The sequence below is a fragment of the Macaca fascicularis genome, chromosome 16 (assembly GCF_037993035.2).
Source record: "Macaca fascicularis isolate 582-1 chromosome 16, T2T-MFA8v1.1".
Taxonomy (NCBI): domain Eukaryota; kingdom Metazoa; phylum Chordata; class Mammalia; order Primates; family Cercopithecidae; genus Macaca; species Macaca fascicularis.
In genome coordinates this window covers 3,919,487-3,938,546 of record NC_088390.1, presented here as the reverse complement: position 1 = coordinate 3,938,546, position 19,060 = coordinate 3,919,487, and the positions used below count along the sequence as shown (strand labels likewise).

Sequence of the window (19,060 nt, the reverse complement as noted above, 5' to 3'; positions counted from 1 at the left end):
ATGGTGGTAGCCTGAGCTAAGGGAGGGGAAGTGGGGTGGACAGGAGAGGGCCGATTCCAGGTATAGTTAAGAGGCAGCATGGCAGGGCCTGGAGATGGACTGGTTGGATCAGGAAACAGGGAGGCTGCAGGTGACTCCCAGGCTCCTGGCTCCACTTCGAGACAGGGACACAGGAGATCAGGTTTGGGGGAAGGATATGGGGCAAGTGGTAGTGCCAGAAGATTCACACGCAGAGGCATTAGGGGAAGAGGTGGGGGCAGAGTCCCTAGGAACAGCCACGGCGAAGGTCACCATGTCCTGCTGACTTCCCTCCATTCCCTCGGCCCCCGCTAGGCCATTCCTGTCGCCTGCTCACCGAGCAAGCACTTCACTCTATGCTAAGCCACCTCTCGGCCTCCCTGCCCCCGCCCTGCAGAAGCTACACTCCTGGGCCTGCCGTTCAAGGCCTTCCTCCCCGGGCCTCGCCCCTCCCTCGCACGCACCGCGCCTCGCCCGGGAGGGAGGGGCGCTCTGGCTCCCGCAGGCTGGGATGGGGGTGCAAAGGGTTTGGCGGGGAAGCACCGTCCCCTGCAGGCCCGGGTGAAGGGCCCGCGCCGCGGCCGGGAGGGACTTCGAGGACCCCAGGACGCCGGGGGCGTGGCGAGGTCGGTCCCGCCGCAGGGCAGGGAGGGCCCCTCCGGCGTAGCCCGCCGCGGACCCTTAGTCCAGGAGGGGGCGGGAGTCCCGGGCTCCGATTGGGCGGCGCTGGCGGGGCCGTTCGCCTCGACCAATGAGCGCGAGCCGGGCGCGGCGGTGGGCGGGGCAGCGAGCGCTGCCCGGAGCCGCGGCGCCCGAGGGCTGAGCTCGGCGATCTGGGCCCCAGCTAGGCGGTGGGGCGGGGCGGGGAGCGAGCTGGACCGCCCGCCGGGCCGCGGAGACTATCGCCCGGCGCCCAGGTAGGGATCGGCGGGGAGGGGACGCGGGCTCGGAGCGGGAGGACGAACGCCTTAACACCTGCCCCGAGCTTGCAAGGGAGAGGCGGGGGTCTGCGAGGCCGCGTCTACTAGGGAGCCGGGATCTGGTCAGGGCGGGGATCCTTCCCCTTCTGTCTGCGGGGCCGGGTCTGCGGGGTGCCTCGGGGAGTCTGCTCGGGTCTGCGCCGGCCGCCGGGACCGCATCGCCGCGGGCGCCCCGCCGTCTGCGTTCTTCCCCGCTTCTGTCTGCGGACCGCATCCATCCCGGGTGCACCGTCCCCCGCGCCCGGCTCCTGGTGGAGGCCGCGTCTGTGCTGAGTGGGCCCGGCCCGGGGCACCCACGTGCGGTTCTCCGCGGAGCGCTCCTCCCACGGCCCTCCGGAGCGTCTTCCTGCAGGAGCCGGGGGCGGGGTGGGAGATGAATGGGGCGGCGGCGGCGCGCGGTTCTGGCTGCGCTGGGTCCTGCCTTGGCTGGGGCGAGAGGGGGCGGCAGAGGCGGGCGCCGCAGCTTCGCGGCCCGGGAGGCTCAGGGCTGGTGGCTGGGGGGAGGTGTCCACGTGCGCGGGGACCTGCGTGTGCTGTTTGGAGGCGGGTGTGCGTGTGTCACGTGGACGCGGGAGTGTGCCTGTGTCTGCGTGGGGGGTGCAGGACAGGATGGAGTGGTGTGTGAGGGCGGGTCACGCGGACACGGGCGTGTGCCTGTCAGGGGAGGGGGTGTGCTCAAGTCTTGAGGGCGTTGCAGGGCTGTGCAGAGAAGGCTGTGTCACAGGCCCCAGGACCGTGCCTCGGTGGTGTCTGCAGGGCGGGCACAGGAGTGTGGGAGGGGCACACAGCTTGTGCACTGGAGGATCCCAGGGAAGTGGCACTGGCCGCCCCAAGCCCTGCCCTCTTTCCTCCAGTACATACAAATTGACCCTCCATTGCGTCCCAGGCGCACACACTCCAGGGACGCTTCGCCTCCTCCTAGGTCTCCCACCGTCAGTCCTCACAGCAGCCACGGGAGTCGTTTTAAACCTCACCTAACTGAGGCACTCCCCTGCTCACAACCTCCACCTGCCTTTGGGCGCCTCCTGGGCTCTGTCCACCAAGCTACCCTCACCCCCAAACCAAGCCCTGAGTCCCAGCCAGGAAATGACTCTGCTACGCATAGTGTGAAGTTCCATCCTCTCCTCGTCAGTCCTGAAATCCTGCTGAGTGCTCAGAAGAGAGCTCAGGTGCCACCTCCTCCAGGAAGCCATCCCTGAGGCCAGCACAGTGAATGAGGGGCCTTTCTCTCCAGACGTAACTCCTCTTGCTGTCAGGTGCCGCTTACGTGGGGAAGACTCCACACCAGCCACTCAGCCTCCCTGCTGTTCTTCTTACGGATCAAGCACTGTCCCCCCATGGCGTTTGCACCTGCTGGTCCCTGCGCCTGAGATGCCCTTCCCCAGATAGCTATACCGCCTCCTCCCCCTTCCTTCCTTCAGGTGTCTGCTTCAATCCTGCACCCAAAAGGCCTTCCTGAACCACACTGTTAGCAGCAGCATCTCCCAGCCCCTTTCTCTCGATCCTTCTTACTCTGCTGTATTTTTCTTCACAGTATGTACCACTTGACATATCGTATCTGAATCACTGGCTTTCTTGGTCGTTGCTCCTTGCCCCCACGAGAAATTAAACGATATGAGAGCAGAGACTTGGTCTTTTTGGTTCACTGCTGTGTCTCCCCACACAGGCTTGCACAGAGCCTGGCAGGCAGTAGGTGCTCTGTGACTATTTGTGCTTGCATCCCAGATGTCCATGTCCCTGGCGGCTTCCTAGCCTGTGACCCCCCCCCCCCCCGCTTTACCCCCAATCTGAGGCTACTTCTGCTCCTCTGTCCCTGACATTCCAAGTTCCTGGAAGGCCAGGTCTGGGAGAACTGTAACCACATTTGCATGTTGGAAATCCTCCCTCTAGCGACCGGTGTGGAGGATGGGGTAGGGTGAGGTGGAGGTGTGAGCCTGGAGTCAGGGAAGACCCATGTGGCGGGGAACGAAGCAGTAGTCGGAATCTGGACTTCTAAGGGGTTCGGCTTGTGAGTTCACCCAGCTGGTAGTGGGGAGATCAGGGTGGGCTCTCAGAAGAGGCAGTGGCTGAGCTGTCCTCCAGGCAGCAGAGGAGAGGAAGGTGTGTTCCTGGCAGAAGCACAGCTTGTACAGAGGCCTGGCAGCAGGACAGAGTCTGCAGTTTGGGAAGCTGTGGTGTGGCTGGAGTGGAGAGTAAGTGTGGGGTTGTGGGGAGTGAGGATGGGCAACAGGGAAAGGACGAGTGACAAGGACGGCTCCTGGATTGCTGGCCTGGGTCAGAAAAGAATGGGGAGGATGTGGTACCCATCTTGCAATGGAGACGGAGGATGAGCAGGTTTGGGGAAGATGCTGAGTTGAATCTGGGCCCTGTTGGATCTGAGCTGCTCGGGAACATGGAGGGGCAGGCGGCAGCTAGCTGGAAAGAGTGGGGCTGGAGGCACAGACCTGGTGTGGAGGATGTGCAGGGGCACAGGATGAGGCCTGAGGACCATTAGCCTCTGTGGGTGGGCCAGGACGATGCACTGGGGGTAACTGTGCTGAGTCAGGCAAGAGCCCGCATCAGTGCTTGGGGGCTCCCCAAGGATGGTGGGAGCGGGTGTCCTCACAGCAGGAGTCGTCAAGCATGACTTGGCACCAGACGCCTGGGCCTCCCTCAAGGGGACTGAGTCATCCAGGGTGGGGGCGGGAGCTGCGGAGGGCACCCGTTGCCAGAGCCATCCAGACACTCGTCAGGATCATAAACACGGCTCCAGTGAGGCGGCCCAGGGATGTGAGGACCACCTTCTGTGTCTGGCCTGGGGGGCCGCCACCTCTGCGGCTTTCCCTTCTGTTTGGTCCTCTGCTGTTAAGGGCTGTCCATCCCCTCGCCTGGACGTAGCTGGTCCCCTGCCTCGGCCTGGCACTGGGGTTCACAGCGGCCTTCCAGAGCTCAGAATGAGGCCTGACCAGGGCCTGAAGTCCTCCCAGGCGGAGCTGCTCGAACCCACGTGGATGGCAGCAGGGTCTGCCTGCTCTGCCCTGCTCTGGGATTCCTTTGAGGGATGCAGCTGGATGGGGCATGTCCTGAGGAGGAAGCCAGGCCAAGCGGGCGTCTGGAGCCAGGGACCCACATTCCTTGGGAGTGGCCAGACACTTGGGGGGTGGGGCACAGCCTGGGAGAAGAAACCTGGGTGGTGGGTATGTGCCAGGCCATCTTGGAGCTGGGGGCGGAGGTGGGGTTGGACCTTGTACATCAAGGCTCTCTTGGATGCTTCTAGACACAGCCACATCCCCGCCCAACAGGGCTCTGGCGCAAACTACTCCTGTGTCCACACCTCATTCTGTTCGTCCCATTGCCCTGGGAGTTGGCAGGATGGTGGCCCTCTGTTTGATTCACATGTTAGGAAACTGAGGCTCCAAGAGGCTCAATGACTTGTCTGAGGCAGCAGGTCCCCAGTCTGGGAGGACAGGATTGAAGTCGTTTTTCCCAAAGAGGGAGGGCTTGAGTCTGGCCATTCTTGGCCACAGGACTAAGCCAGTGCCCAGGCCCATAGGGATCCTTGCTGTACCATGGGCCTGGGTCCCAGCCTCTCTGTCCATCTTTCTGTTTGCCCACATGGCCCTAATTATCCACCGAATTAACTTTCTACAAAGTATCTACTGAGGCCTGAGCTTGGGAAGGGCCTTGAGACACCCCCTGCGTGAGCCCCCAGATGGGCTTGGGTTTCTGCCTGGGGCACAGAACCCAGCCCAGCAGGCAGTGCCAGGCTGGTAGGCCTAGTGACTACAGGGGAAAGTCCAGATATGCGCTCTGGGATCAGGCTCCCAGGACCCCCAGGGGTGCAGGTCACCCCCCTACCCTGGGCATATGTACACGGAGACCTGCAGGCACACACGCACATAAGCACACCTGCACACACACACACATCACACCGAGGTTTTCATCTCCATGCAGATGCGCTCCTGTGTGGGGACCACAACACACACAGACACACACCGCCACCCCAGGCCCACAGCCCGTGTGCACATATTCCCTCCTGTGCAGACGCGTGGCTGGGGCGCCAGGCCCTGTCTCCTGGACACGCGGCAAGAACCTTGGGCCTTCCCCGGCGGCCGCCTCCCTCGCAGACACGCTTAGTCACCTGAATTTGATCCAGGCGGGAGGGAGGGACGGAGAGCCTGACGTCAGCCCTCGCAGCCACCTTCCGCCCGCCCGCGCATCCATCTGGGCCACAGCGTGTCCCAGCAATCACAATAGCGACAGCACCACAACAACTCACTTTTACGGTGCCTCCTTTGTGGCCGGCCCTGTTCTGAGTGCCTTACACGCACTCCCTCCTCAGCATCTCAGCACGTGCGTGAGGTGAGACCCACTAGAACCCCATTTTGCGGGTGAGGAAAACCCAAGACACAGAGGCGAGGCCACCTGCTCACGGGCTCCCTGCCAGGAAAGGGTGCTGCCTGGCTGCCTGGCTTCAGAGCCTGGGCGCCAAACCGGGTAACAGGGCTCAGGCTGCAACAGGAAGCCCTTCTGCCCTGACTTGCTGGGTGACTCCGGGCCCATCCCCACCCGCTGGGCCTCCCTCTACCTATCTAAGAAAAGCAGGGAAAAGTGTTCAAGGGTAAAGGAGGATGGCCTTTTGCTGGAATGGCAACCTTTAGGAAATATGCAAATTTTATGGGCCCGGGCAGCCTATGGCTTCTGCCCTGCCTAGGGCCAAAGAGCAGGAGCTCCCAGCCCTGGAGTTCATTCTCTTATGTGTGCTGGGGCCTGAGGCTTGATGGGGTTGCGTCTCTGTGGCTGCTTTCTCATCTGTCTAATGGGGACAGGGCTGTAACGATCACTATGGCAACCACTCATTTATTCAACAAATATTTATCGCGTTCCTATCACACGCCAGGCGCTGGTGATCTTTTGGAGACAAGGCAGATGAGAGCCCTAATCTCATGAAACTTACATTCGGGAGGGAAAAACATGGCTTGTGGAGTGAGGGGACGGGGCAGAGGGGTGGGCCACCTGCTGGGAGGAGCCTGGCGGGGCCTGGAGGGTGTTCCCAGCTTTGGCTTCCTCCTCGCTATGCCGTCTGGTTTCCAAGCTCTCCCCGAAGCTCCAGCCCCACTCACTGTCCCTCTCACCTCCTCCAGGGAGGCCTCCCTATGCCACAGCCTCTCACCTCCTCCAGGGAGGCCTCCCTATGCCACAGCCTCTCACCTCCTCCAGGGAGGCCTCCCTATGCCACAGTCTCTCACCTCCTCCAGGGAGGCCTCCTTATGTCTCAGCCCCACTCACTGTCTCTTCTCACCTCCTCCAGGGAGGCCTCCCTATGCCACAGCCTCTCACCTCCTCCAGGGAGGCCTCCTTATGCCACAGCCTCTCATGTCCTCCAGGGAGACCTCCTTATGCCACAGCCTCTCACCTCCTCCAGGGAGGCCTCCCTATGCCACAGCCTCTTACCTCCTCCAGGGTGGCCTCCTTATGTCTCAGCCCCATTCACTGTCCCTCTCACCTCCTCCAGGGAGGCCTCCTTATGCCACAGCCCCACTCAGTGTCTCTTCTCACCTCCTCCAGGGAGGCCTCCTTGTGTCACAGCCACACTCACTGTCTCCTGCCCCCTCTTCGAGGAAGGCCTCCCTGATACTCTACCCTCACTCAGCCTCCTCACCTCCTTCACCTCCTCCAGGGAGGCCTCCCTGATACTCCAGCCTCACCAACTCCCTCTCACTCCTCTGGGTTCCAGCTTCCGTGCCTTTTCCTGTTCCCAGTGTGGAGCCTTCTCTCTTCCTTTCTCCATGTCAGCACCAGCCCCCACCACCTCCAGGCTTCCACTCATTCAACACACTGCGTACCAGGCACAGGGGGTGTGGACCTCACCCTTACCCTCAGTCTACCTCCAAACCCTGCTGTGAGCCTGGGAAATCTGGGAAGGCAGGGGATCCACAGGACAAGTCGGGAGACTGGGGCTCAGAGTTGGGAAGGATCTTGTCTAGGGCCCCTGGTAGGTCAGCAGGCAGGACTGGAACCCAGCCCTGGCTCCTCAGCGGCCAGTGGACTCCAGCCAGCCCTGCCTCACTGACATCTGTCAAGGCAAAGGGATGGGGAATGAGGGGTGGAGCAGGCCCTTCACCATGCGCACTCTGGGTCTCCCTGAGATCCCTGTTCTCAGTCGCTGTGTGGGTACGGAGGAAGTTACCAGCAGACAGGAAGGATGGAGGATCAGGAGTTCACTCACTTCCTTCTCCTGAGAGGATGCAGAGTCTAGCGCAAGCGGGGGAGGGGCACCAGGTTGGGCATGGCCAGCGCTCTACAAGCCTGGAACAGAGATGGAGGTCTCAGGCGGAGTGTCAGGGTTCAGTCCGGAGTCAGGATGTAGCCCAGGGTCATGGCTGAAGATGAGGGCTGGGGGTCACCTCCCTGATGTTGCAGCCACCACACAGTGACTTTGAGAACATGGGTCTCAGGGGATGTCATGCCCTGTTTCACCCTCATTCCCCTCATTCCAATCCCCTTGCCTTCTTTTTTTTTGAGACAGAGTCTTGCTCTGTTGCCCAGGCTGAAGTACAGTGGCACGATCTCAGCTCACTGCAACCTCCACCTGCTGGGTTCAAGTGATTCTCCTGCCTCAGCCTCCCGAGTAGATGGGATTACAGGTGCATGCCACCACGCCCGGCTAATTTTTGTATTTTTAGTAGAGACAGGGTTTTGCCATGTTGGCCAGGCTGGTCTCGAACTCCTGACCTCAGGTGATCCGCCCACCTCGGCCTCCCAAAGTGCTGGGATTACAGGCGTGAGCCACCGCACGGGGCCCATCCCCTTGCTTTGACAGATGTCAGTGAGGCAGGGCTGGCTGGAGTTGGGAACCCCAGGGAAGTCTTCCCGGAAGCAGTGAGAGGGATGGGGACAGGAGGCTGAAACATCAAGGAGGGCTCCCTGGAGGAGGCGGGTGGGTCTGAAGCATCAGCAAGGCTTCTGAGTTACTAGTGTCTAGCTCAGCTTCCAGGAGGCAGTGTTGGAGTGCTCGGCTGTCAAGGGTTGGGACTCGTGACTCACAGGGCTGCATGCTGTTCTGGGGCTGAGCTGACCCTGGGTTCTGCCCCTTCCAGTGCTGCTGGGCCTCCAGGCTTCTGCCCCTGTCTGTCCTGACTCCAGAGTATCAGATTCTCTCTGCTTCCCTGTGAAGCCGGCAGGCAGAAGTGACTGCCTCTGTTACCAGCAGGGATACTGAGGCCTAGGGGGCTGGCATTCAGCGGAAGCAATGTGAATTCATTCAGTTCATGGGGACAGACTTGAGGCTGGGTTTTGGCAATCCCGGTAGAGGGAACAGCCAGGGCAAAGGCGTGGAGGTGGGACCCACAGGGCTGTGGCTACCTTACCCGGTAGCCAGCCTGACACACAGGAGTGAAGCCTTCTCTGCCCTCCTTTCTCAGCTTCCCAACAAGGCTACGCAGAAGAGCCCCCTTGACTGAAGCAATGGAGGGGGGTCCAGCTGTCTGCTGCCAGGATCCTCGGGCAGAGCTGGTGGAACGGGTGGCAGCCATCGACGTGACCCACTTGGAAGAGGCAGATGGTGGCCCAGAGCCTACTAGAAACGGTGTGGACCCTCCGCCACGGGCCAGAGCTGCCTCTGTGATCCCTGGCAGTACTTCGAGACTGCTCCCAGCCCGGCCTAGCCTCTCAGCCAGGAAGCTTTCCCTACAGGAGCGGCCGGCAGGAAGTTATCTGGAGGCGCAGGCTGGGCCTTATGCCACGGGGCCTGCCAGCCACATCTCCCCCCGGGCCTGGCGGAGGCCCACCATCGAGTCCCACCACGTGGCCATCTCAGATGCAGAGGTTGGTGGGGCAGCACGAGGGGTTGTTCATGAGCCCCTCAGTGGACTGCAGTGAAGACTGTTTCTGCCCCTGTCTGTGCCACACAGCTATCTAGCTTTGGTTTGCATACCCTCAGAGCTGGGGAGATCACTACCTAACAGTATAGCCTCTTCCCGACCAGGGGAGCTGCAGCTGAGCCAAAGGCTGCGTTCTCTAAGTCCTGCTATTCCCACTCCCAGCCTAGGCCTGGGAAATAGGTCTCGCCCTGGTCCCCTGTGTAGTCTTCTTAGAGATGTGAAGATAGAGGCTATGTTCCCCCTACCCCCCAACTCTTCCCCAGCTTGCATCCCTCGCCTCTAATTCTGCCTCCTAGAGTCTGCTCTGCCTCAGAAACAGCCAGCCTGGCTCCAGCCTCTGGGCTTCAGCTGGCGTTCTTGCCAGTTAGTTCTGAAAGTCTCAGGTTCTGAGCAGTCTACGGATGTCAGGGGCTGAGCTCTCTGTGCCTGAACCCAGGCTCTCAGCCTCTGTGCCCAGGGCTCCTCATCTTGTCCTTGGAGTCTAGACCTTCTCATTCAGCTGCTTCCGGAAATAGTTGCTCATGGGTTTCTCGTGCATTGGGGTCTCCCAGACTGCAGAATCCAGACAGGAATTAGCGTTTTCCCTTCACCACTGCATCTGGGGAACACAGCACAGCCGTGGCGTCACCATCCATATTTTCAAACATGAGCCACATCTTCTCATCACATACGGGGGCGATGGTACCACCAGCTTCCCTATCCAAACTCAAACGCTTGGTGAGACCTGGGGGTCTGGGAATGAGGGGCCTGTGGCCAGAATTGGACCCTGAACGGGCTCTGAGGTAGGAGCAGTGCTGCCTCTGGACCCGGCTCAACCTGGTGCTCACTCTTCCCCCACAGGACTGCGTGCAGCTCAACCAGTACAAGCTGCAGAGTGAGATTGGCAAGGTAGGAGTGGGCAGGCTGAGAGCAGTGCGGGCTGCGGGATCCTCTGCTTGGCGCTGTTCCTTCTCCTGTGTGGGAGGGAACGGGAGGCAGAGCCAGGCAAGTCCTAGCCTGGAGGTGAGGACAGTTTCGTGCCCTGGGGGAAGTTCCCAGGTACCCGGGGAGGGTGGAAGATGACTGTTGACTCCTGACTCCCAGAGTTCTTGACAGTTGACAAGGAGGGACTGAGGGAGGCATGGAGCCGTGTTGAGCCAAGCAGGGGCAGTTACCAGGGCACAGGAGTCCCCTCCCCGTCTGCTACAATATTTGCCCATGAGCCAGCTGGTGGTGGGAGGTGCAGATGGGGTGCAGGAGAGACCAGAGCTGCTCGGGCTCCCCACCTCCTGAGCTGGTCCTGGGAGGGGTTGCCCTGTCCAGGTGGGGCTGACCGATGCCTGTCTGCAGGGTGCCTACGGTGTGGTGAGGCTGGCCTACAACGAGAGTGAAGACAGACACTATGTGAGTCTGGGGATAGGAGGGAGATGTTGCCCACGCCGGGCCCTGGAAGCCTGGGAGGTGGGGCAGGAGTTGTGCTCAGGAGATAGAGGACAGGGCTGCCTGAGAGTGAGCTCCCTGTCCCTGGGGGTATGCAAAGGAATGAGCTTCCTAACCCTGGGGATATGCAAGCAGAGACTGGATTCCTCTGTGGGGAGAGCTCCAGAAAGGCTTGCTGGGGGAATAAAGGGAAGGGCTAGGCTCAGATGTGGCCACCCCCTAACCCCGCTTAACACGTACCTGGGCCACACCCTCAGGGCCAGTAGCAGATGTCCAGTGTGCCTCTCCGGACCTCAGTCCACACGTACCAGCCTGTTCTAGCTCCCGCTGGCTTCACGCTAGTGACATTTCTGTCCCTCCTTCCTTAGGCAATGAAAGTGCTTTCCAAAAAGAAGTTACTGAAGCAGTATGGCTTTCCACGTATGTATCTTCTGGTCCTGTCCCTGGGAGCCCCTAGCCTGGGAGGCGGAAGAGACCTTGGTCCCGAGCTGGTTTTGGCTAAGAATGGGGTAGAGAGGGAGACGGCGTGAGCAGAGGCCTGGGGATGGAATGTGCCTGGTGGGTTGGGACAAGACCACGGGCGTGCAAGACTCTTGCTTGAGACTGGTTTGGGGGCCACGGTGAGGCCCAGCCACCTGGAACGGGTGCTTGAATTCTCTTCCTGGTTACAGGTCGCCCTCCCCCAAGAGGGTCCCAGGCTGCCCAGGGAGGACCAGCCAAGCAGCTGCTGCCCCTGGAGCGGGTGTACCAGGAGATTGCCATCCTGAAGAAGCTGGACCACGTGAATGTGGTCAAACTGATCGAGGTAGGGGGAGGTGGTGGTGAGCAGGTGGGAACCGGCACCTGAGTCTCATGGGAGCCGCTTTTCTGGTGCTGGGGAGCCCCTAGCACAGACCCGGGGATCTTGCCAAGGGAGCAGATGTGGCTGAGGCCTCTGATGACAGGGCCAGACTTGGGGTGGGGCTGCAGGGAGGCTTTGGGAGCCCAGCCTGGTCAGGGATGTTCCCAAGTTCCCACGGAGGGTGAGGGGCTGCCCCAGAGGCAAGAAGTGAACCCCTCATTGCAGCAGGAGGGGAGGAAGGCTGGATGTCATGTGGCGGGCCAGGCTGGGGGTCAGTGACTTCTGAGGCCCCATCAGTCTGGCACCTGTGCACTTCCTGCTCCATTGTCTGGGGTGGTTGCAGTGCATGCTAAGGGTTCTGGGGCTGGCAAGGACCAGGAGGCCTGGGACCCCCAACCCCATGTCTGCTCCCTCTGACCAGGTCCTGGATGACCCAGCTGAGGACAATCTCTATTTGGGTGAGTGACCTGGCTCATTCCCACAGCAGCTCACCCAGGGCTGGCCCAAGGGCTCCCTTGGGACACATATGACCTTCAGGTGGGCAGTGTAAATACACTGACCTCCTGGGGACAGAAGAAAAACACACGTTCTGAAGCCCTGGATTCCCTTGCCCAGCCCTGCAGAACCAGGCCCAGAATATCCAGTTAGATTCAGCAAATATTCCCAAGCCCCACTCCCTGCTTCCCTCTGAGCAGCAAGACAGTGGATCCATTTGGGCCATGCGCTCAGGTAGATGCAGGTTCCCAGACACCGTAGCTCTGTGCCTCAGTTTTGTCACCTATAAAACAGGGATACTAGTGGTATCTACCTCATAGAGTCGATGTGAGGAGTAACTGAGTAATTATATGTAAAGCACATTCGTTATTATCCTTGTTAATAGTAATGTTATTGTTTTAGTTCCTTGTGTCTGGTTCAGGGCTGGACTTAGAGGAGGCCTCAGAAAATGGGGCAGAAGAAGAACTGGCTTAGGAATTAGAGGCTGAGGCTTTAGTCTCCACTCCCTACCCTACCTGCCTGTCTGCTGTGACCTTTAGGAAAATTTCTACCCCTTCTCCGTGCCTCAGTTTCCCCCTCTGTCAAAGGGCCCCGTGCTGATGCTGATGGTTCTCACCTGGTACCTGAGGATCAGATGAGGCAGGTCCCTAGCAGACCCCACTCTCATGCATTTATTTGTTCTGATATCCCAGGAACCCCTGTCCTGTCCCTGCCTCGAGTATGCCTGCATGCCTGCCCCCCTCTCCTACCCTCCAGACCAGGGAGGGACCTTGGCATCGGCTGCTTTGCCGGCCAGCTACACCTCACCTTCTTGTCTTTTCTTTCAGTGTTTGACCTCCTGAGAAAGGGGTGAGTTTCCGTCCTGATCAGGCAGGTCAAGTCTCATCCGGGCCTTCCTTCCTTTCCCTCCCTGTGTCCCCAGCCCAAGGGTCAGCTACTCTAGGAGAAGTCAGAGACGGAGGCCCTGCCCTTCGGGGTAAATAAGAGACCAAGAGGACCATTCTTTGAAGGCTGATGGGGGTCAGTGAGACTGCAATAGTCAGCAGGGAGACCTCTGGAAAAGGGGATGGGTTTTGACCCAGGCCTTGAAGAACTGGGAAGATATGGATGGAGGAGAGGGGGAGGAAAGGAGAAAGGAGTGTTTTTTAGGTCAAAGTATAGAGGTGGGACTCAACTCTTCGCGGTATTCGAATCACAGAGGGTTTTTCAGCTTTCCAACCAGTCTGTGAACGCGGTGGGTGGGATTCCATTTGCTCCTATTTGTGAGCGGGAAAGCCGAGGACCAGAGATGGTGTGTGGCTTGCTCAAGGTCACACAGCGAGTCACTGATGGAGGCCAGGTTCCACACGTCTGCCCTCTGCGGCTTTTCAGGGTATTTACAGAGCAGATGACATGGAGTAATGAGCACGGGGCTGGGTGTTCCGGGTCCCTCACTGCCAAGGCTTGAATGCAGGCTGCAGCTTGTCTCTCTGCCTGGGCAGCTTCCTACAGACCATTTTGGGGAGAGGGGCAGGGAGGGGTGTCCCTTTAAGACTTGGAGGCTTTCACATGTTTTTTTGTTTGTTTTGTTTTTTTTTTGTTTTTGTTTTTTTTTGAGACGGAGTCTCGCTGTGTCTCCCTGGCTGGAGTGCAGTGGCGCGATCTCGGCTCACTGCAAGCTCCGCCCCCCCGGGTTCACGCCATTCTCCTGCCTCAGCCTCCCGAGTAGCTGGGACTACAGGTGCCTGCCACCTCGCCCGGCTAATTTTCTTGTATTTTTAGTAGAGACGGGGTTTCACCGTGTTAGCCAGGATGGTCTCGATCTCCTGACCTCGTGATCCGCCCGTCTCGGCCTCCCAAAGTGCTAGGATTACAGGCTTGAGCCACCGCGCCCGGCCAGCCAGGATGGTCTTGATCTCCTGACCTCGTGATCCGCCCGTCTCGGCCTCCCAAAGTGCTGGGATTACAGGCTTGAGCCACCGCGCCTGGCCTTCACATGTTTTGACCTCTATCCAAAACAAGAAATATATATTTCTATTGCTATCCGTATCTGTAATTGAAACCAAAGTTTTACAGAACAGCATATATCTTTACTACATGCAATATATTCTGATATATTCTACTTATTTCGGAAATAAAAAAAGCAGTTGCCTCCCACTAAATTGATTTCGTGATCCTCTCTTGGGTCTGGATCCACGGTTTGAAACACAGTGCTCCAAATGGCATCTTTGCAATTGTTTGATTATAGACTGTTAGGTACTTAGAAGAAGGAATATCAAGGCAATCAAATTAAGAGAAAGCTGATTTGAAATTATGATTGAAACGGGATATGTATGAGTATGTGTGCTTTACATTTTTTATTATATAGCAGAAAAAGCTAATATCTTGGGTTCGAGGGACCCATGTGGGCACAGGTTTCCCGGGACGTCCCGACCGCCTGAATGGCCGAGTGCCCTGATTTCGGCTAAATGCCCCTCCCGCATCCTTCTCCATAGGCCCGTCATGGAAGTGCCCTGTGACAAGCCCTTCTCGGAGGAGCAAGCTCGCCTCTACCTGCGGGACGTCATCCTGGGCCTCGAGTACTGTGAGTGCGGGGCACCCTGCCCACTGGGGCTGAGGCTAGGGGATCTGGCAGGCAGTAGAGCCCAGGCTGAGCAGGCTCTGAGCAGCTCCTGTCAGTCAGAGCTGGCCTGCCAATCAGCTTCAGTGGGAGTGGGGCATGCACGAGTGGGCGGGGCCAAGGCCTGGGGGGGGAGGGGGCGGGCGGTGGACCTCACTGAGCATGCGCCAGATCCTTCAGCGTTTCTGCTCCTGTGGGTCGGAGCCCTGGCTGTACTGAATATTTCTTCTGCTGAGTTCTTAGCCTAGCTTAGCGTTGCCACGGGGCCTCAAGAGATGCGGGAAGGCAGGGATGTATGTCCAACTGCTGGGGGAAGAGTCTGTCCTGGCATGGGGCCAGGGCATGGTGCCAGGGTGGGTTTAACTGTGAGGGGCCCTAGCCTGATGAGAGCTCAGGATGGTGATGTGAGCTTGGCCTCTGTCTCATTTCAGTCATTAGCTGCATTCACTTGCCTGGGGGCATAGGGGTGAAAGACCCAGACCTGAGTTTACGGCCTGGTGGGAGGGACAGGAATCTAGGCAGGCAGATAATATAATGTGGTGCCTGCCAAGGTTGGGGAGCCCAGAGGCCGTCGGAGTGCCGGGGGGCTGGGGAAGTCTCCCTGAAGAGGCTGCTTATGATTCAGGTCCTGAGGGATGAGTCGAGTTCCCTGCTCAGGTTTTGAGGGATGGGGGTAGGAGACAGTGTGCCCAGCATAGGCGTATACTCTTTGAGTCTGGGGAGAAGTGGAGTCTGGCTGAAGCCTCCAGTGGGCAGAGGAGGGCAGTGGTTAGTGAAAGATGATGCTGGAAACACTGTCCAGGCCCCAGCATGAGGGCTGGGAGTGCCTCCCCTGAGGTCTTTGCTGACTTCATCCTGCCAGCTCTGTGAGGCCCTGAGAGCTTTAAGCATGGGGAGGGGCATGATGGGATTTATGCCTGAGAAAGCTGTCTGGCAGCTGTGTGGTGGCTGGATTGGAGTGTGTCATCAGAGGGTGAGAGGCAGCCAGCTGGCCAGGGAGGAGGCTGTTTCTGCAGCCCAAGTGACAGATGGTGAGGCCTGGATTAAGGCAGTGGCAGCGGGGTAGGGATAGGAAGGAGGTGGTGTGGTCAGCATGGGGCGACTTGCTGGTCTGGGGAGAGGAGAGCCCCTAGACACCTAGGGTCCTGGCTTGGATTGGGGACCAGGGAAGATGCCCATCTCTAAAATCTTAGCTTGGGCCGGGTGCAGTGGCTCATGCCTGTAATCCCAGCACTTTGGGAGGCCAAGGCGGGCAGATCACCTGAGGTCGGGAATTCGAGACCAGCCTGACCAACATGGAAAAACCCTGTCTCTACTACAAATATAAAATTAGCTGGGTGTGGTGACGCACGCCTGTAATCCCAGCTACTTGGGAGGCTGAGGCAGGAGAATCGCTTGAACCTGGGAGGTGGAGGTTGCAGTGAGCCGAGATCACGCCATTGCACTCCAGCCTGGGTGACAAGAGTGAAACTCTATCTCGAAATACATACATACGTATATAAAAATAAAAAATAAAATCTTAGCTTGGTTTCTTGGGAGCATATTCTTTCCCTGGAGGAACAGGGTGGGGATCTAGCTGAGGTTTGACCTGCAGTGACAGAAACAGGACTGTCTTTTTTTTTTTTTTTTTTGAGACGGAGTCTCGCTCTGTCGCCCAGGCTGAAGTGCAGTGGCCGGATCTCAGCTCACTACAAGCTTCGCCTCCCGGGTTCACGCCATTCTCCTGCCTCAGCCTCCCGAGTAGCTGGGACTACAGGCGCCCGCCACTGCACCCAGCTAGTTTTTTTTTGTATTTTTTAGTAGAGACGGGGTTTCACCGCGTTAGCCAGGATGGTCTCGATCTCCTGACCTCGTGATCCGCCTGTCTCAGCCTCCCAAGTGCTGGGATTACAGGCTTGAGCCACCGCGCCCGGCCAAAAACAGGACTGTCTTTATCCTGCTTGAGCTTCTCCTTTGCCTTCAGATTAATACTGTCTTTGCACATATGGGGAAACTGAGGCACACAGAGGCGAGGGCTTTGCAGAAAGTCCCTACCAGTGGTCTAGAGGCATGGGATGGGAAGGGGACATTTTACCCCTGTTACGGTCAGTGGCAGGCACAATCCTGTACCAGCGTGACTCCACCTCCTTCCCATTGTGGTCCCTTCTTTCCCGTGAAGTCCTATTGTCTGCTATCCCCTAGTCTCCACAAAGAAACCAGTTTATCTTACCTGGGTCTTGGGTAAAAGCCTCATCAGGACCCAGCTAATCACAGTGAAGGACCTTCCCTGGGGCAGAGTGGTTAGCACCAGGGGCTGGGCAGGTGGATGAACAGAGGCACCAGGGCGCCGAAGACCTGCCTTGTGATTCTGGCCCCAAGAAGGGAGAGTTGAGGCTGCCCTGAGAGGGCTCGGTGGTCAGGGCAGCCCAGGCCTGGTCCTCAGTCGATGGGGGCAGGTGCGGCGATGCAGGTGATGAGAAGCAGTTGGATCTGAGCTCGCAGACCTGGCTGATGGGAAGGGTGTGGGGTCTCAGAGGAGGAGTTGAGGATGATCCTGAGGTTTCTGGCCTTTCACAGAGTGGGAAAGAATGGGGAGCGGCAGGGGCTTTTTGTTTTATTTTGTTTTGGTTTGGTTTTGTTGCTGGTGGGCATTGCAGGCAGAGAAATCGAGTTCTGAATTAGACATGTTGTTACACTATGTTGAGACACACAGAGACATATATCGACGCCTAGCTGCCTAGTTACCTATCAAGATGTCTACTGGAAATCCATGTGGGTAAAGAGCTGGAGTCCAAGGGAGAGGCTAGGGTTTGAGATAAGAACATGAGACTGCTTTCCATGGTCAAATATCCACCCCCGAGCTTCTGTGCACTCATGGGTGTGTGTCAGATTCCTCGTGTGAGGTACGCCTGGCACATAGTAGGCATTCAAGAAAGTGCCACTGGTTTTACGGTTATTGTTATATGGCATCTGTCCTCTCTGCCCCCAGCCTCCCTCTCCTCCTCTCCCTTCCCCTCTCTTCTCTCGCCTTCTCTATTCCCTCCTCTCCAGCATCCTGGGGTCTGTTGGTCCAGGGGGAGGTATTTGCCAAGGAGGGAGCCCACAGGTCGGTGGTTGTGGGATGGGGTCAGTGTCTCTCTTGGCTGGGACCTTTCCGGCCATCTCAGCCTGAGCCACGCATCACTTTGTGATGGTCCTGGGCCCAGGAAGCAGGGCAGGTTTCCAGCCTATTAGGTCATTTCTGATTTGGGATTCGTCCTACTGTACGTGGCTGACCTTACACCCCAGCTGTGTCATCCTGCTTGTCCGAAGGCCTGGGGTGCCATCCATCTCTGAAAGCGCATCAGCCCAGATTCCTAGGGCTGAGATGGTACCTCTGTAGGATAGCAGAGTCACGACAGTCTTATTGTCAGTCCCAGCAGCACGGACATCTGCCTAGCCTGGGTGGGGGATGGAACTGGAGAAAGGTTTTGATGGGCTTTGGGCCTGCAGACGGCACTCACAGGGAAGGGGCAGAGCGGGCCTAGGAAGAACTCTACTCCCAGCCGGGGGCAGTGGCTCACGCCTGTAATCCCAGCACTTTGGGAGGCCAAGGCGGGCGGATCACCTGAGGTCAGGAGTTCCAGACCAGCCTGACCAACATGGTGAAACCCCATCTCTACTAAAAATACAAAAAGCAGCCGGGCGTGGTGGCAGACACCTGTAATCCCAACTACTCGGGAGGCTGAGGCAGGAGAATCGCTTGAACCTGGGAGGTGGAGGTTGCAGTGAGCCGAGATTGCGCCATTGCCCTCCAAGCTGGGCGACAGAGCAAGACTCTGTATCAAAACAAAACAAAAAAAACAACAACAACAAAAACCAACTCTCCTGCCCTAGTTTCCTCTGACCTCCCCACTCAGCAGCAGGTCCCTTGTTTGTCATGGAGAAGGCACTGGACTTGGAGTCCAAAGACTCCTAAGATTCCAGTCCTGGCTCTGCTGCTCACACCTGTCTGCACCTACATGGAGCCGATGGCCCTGACGTCCTCCTCCCAGGTCGTCACCAGACGAAAGTGTGCATGGGCTGGGATGTCCCAGCTGGCATCCCTGGCTGGGTGAGGACAGACATGGGGTCCTGGGCAGCGGTGCCCAGGCCAGCGCTCAGCTCAAGCTCCCTTTCTCTGCAGTGCATTTCCAGAAGATCGTCCACAGGGACATCAAGCCATCCAACCTGCTCCTGGGGGATGATGGGCACGTGAAAATCGCTGACTTTGGTGTCAGCAACCAGTTTGAGGGGAACGATGCTCAACTGTCCAGCACGGCCGGGACCCCAGCTTTCATGGCCCCCGAGGCCATTTCTGATTCCGGCCAGAGCTTCAGTGGGAAGGTGACTCACGGGCCCTGGGCCAGGCTGGGGTTCCTGTGGGGGGCGTAATAGCTTGCTGCAGGGGCCCAGTTTCTAACCTGAGGGTGCCAGGGTCCTCGTGTCTAGGGAGCAACATATTTGCTTCTCCCCTGGAGCCTGATGAACTCCACAACTTTGACCTTCTCCTGTTTTCCAGCAAAGTGGCCCCAAATCTCCCTTGCAGATATTTACTGTTGGTTGCTCTGTGCTGGGTTCTGGACCGGGCTGTGGAAGAGGCAGAGCCAAAGAGAACCCTGTTTCCTGCCGTCTGGATGGTTTCGGGGGAAGTTGGGGGTCCCTGCAGATCTTGGGACATGGCAGGATTTGAACTGTTCCTTGAAGAATGGGGAGGATCTGAGCAGGACCCGGAGCCCAGAGAATAAACCAGAGAACAGAGGGGCACAGGGTGGGGGGCAGAGGGTAAAGGGCCTGGAAGTTTGGGCTTTCTCCTAAGCAACAGAAGTTGGCAAAGTTACCTGAACAA

At 58.4% G+C, this 19,060-nt stretch overlaps 1 protein-coding gene across 12 annotated transcripts in view; it reads left to right on the top strand.

Annotated features, from left to right (window-relative positions):
- The first annotated feature begins 474 nt into the window (after window positions 1-474).
- Window positions 475-19,060, top strand: part of CAMKK1 (calcium/calmodulin dependent protein kinase kinase 1) — a 34,032-nt gene continuing 15,446 nt past the window's right edge. For 2 of the 12 annotated variants that reach the window (XM_074018252.1, XM_074018254.1), the window contains exons 1-10: window positions 795-935; window positions 8,402-8,804; window positions 9,701-9,748; window positions 10,190-10,243; window positions 10,648-10,699; window positions 10,951-11,084; window positions 11,542-11,578; window positions 12,308-12,464; window positions 14,090-14,178; window positions 18,359-18,558. In XM_074018252.1, the coding sequence (XP_073874353.1) occupies window positions 8,445-8,804; window positions 9,701-9,748; window positions 10,190-10,243; window positions 10,648-10,699; window positions 10,951-11,084; window positions 11,542-11,578; window positions 12,308-12,464; window positions 14,090-14,178; window positions 18,359-18,558 (1,131 nt within the window). In that variant the 5' untranslated portion in view covers window positions 795-935; window positions 8,402-8,444. Of the gene's footprint in view, window positions 645-794; window positions 936-8,401; window positions 8,805-9,700; window positions 9,749-10,189; window positions 10,244-10,647; window positions 10,700-10,950; window positions 11,085-11,541; window positions 11,579-12,307; window positions 12,592-14,089; window positions 14,179-18,358; window positions 18,559-19,060 lie in introns of those variants that run through there. The other 10 variants (XM_074018259.1, XM_074018257.1, XM_045375607.3 and 7 more) reach the window with 10 other exon arrangements.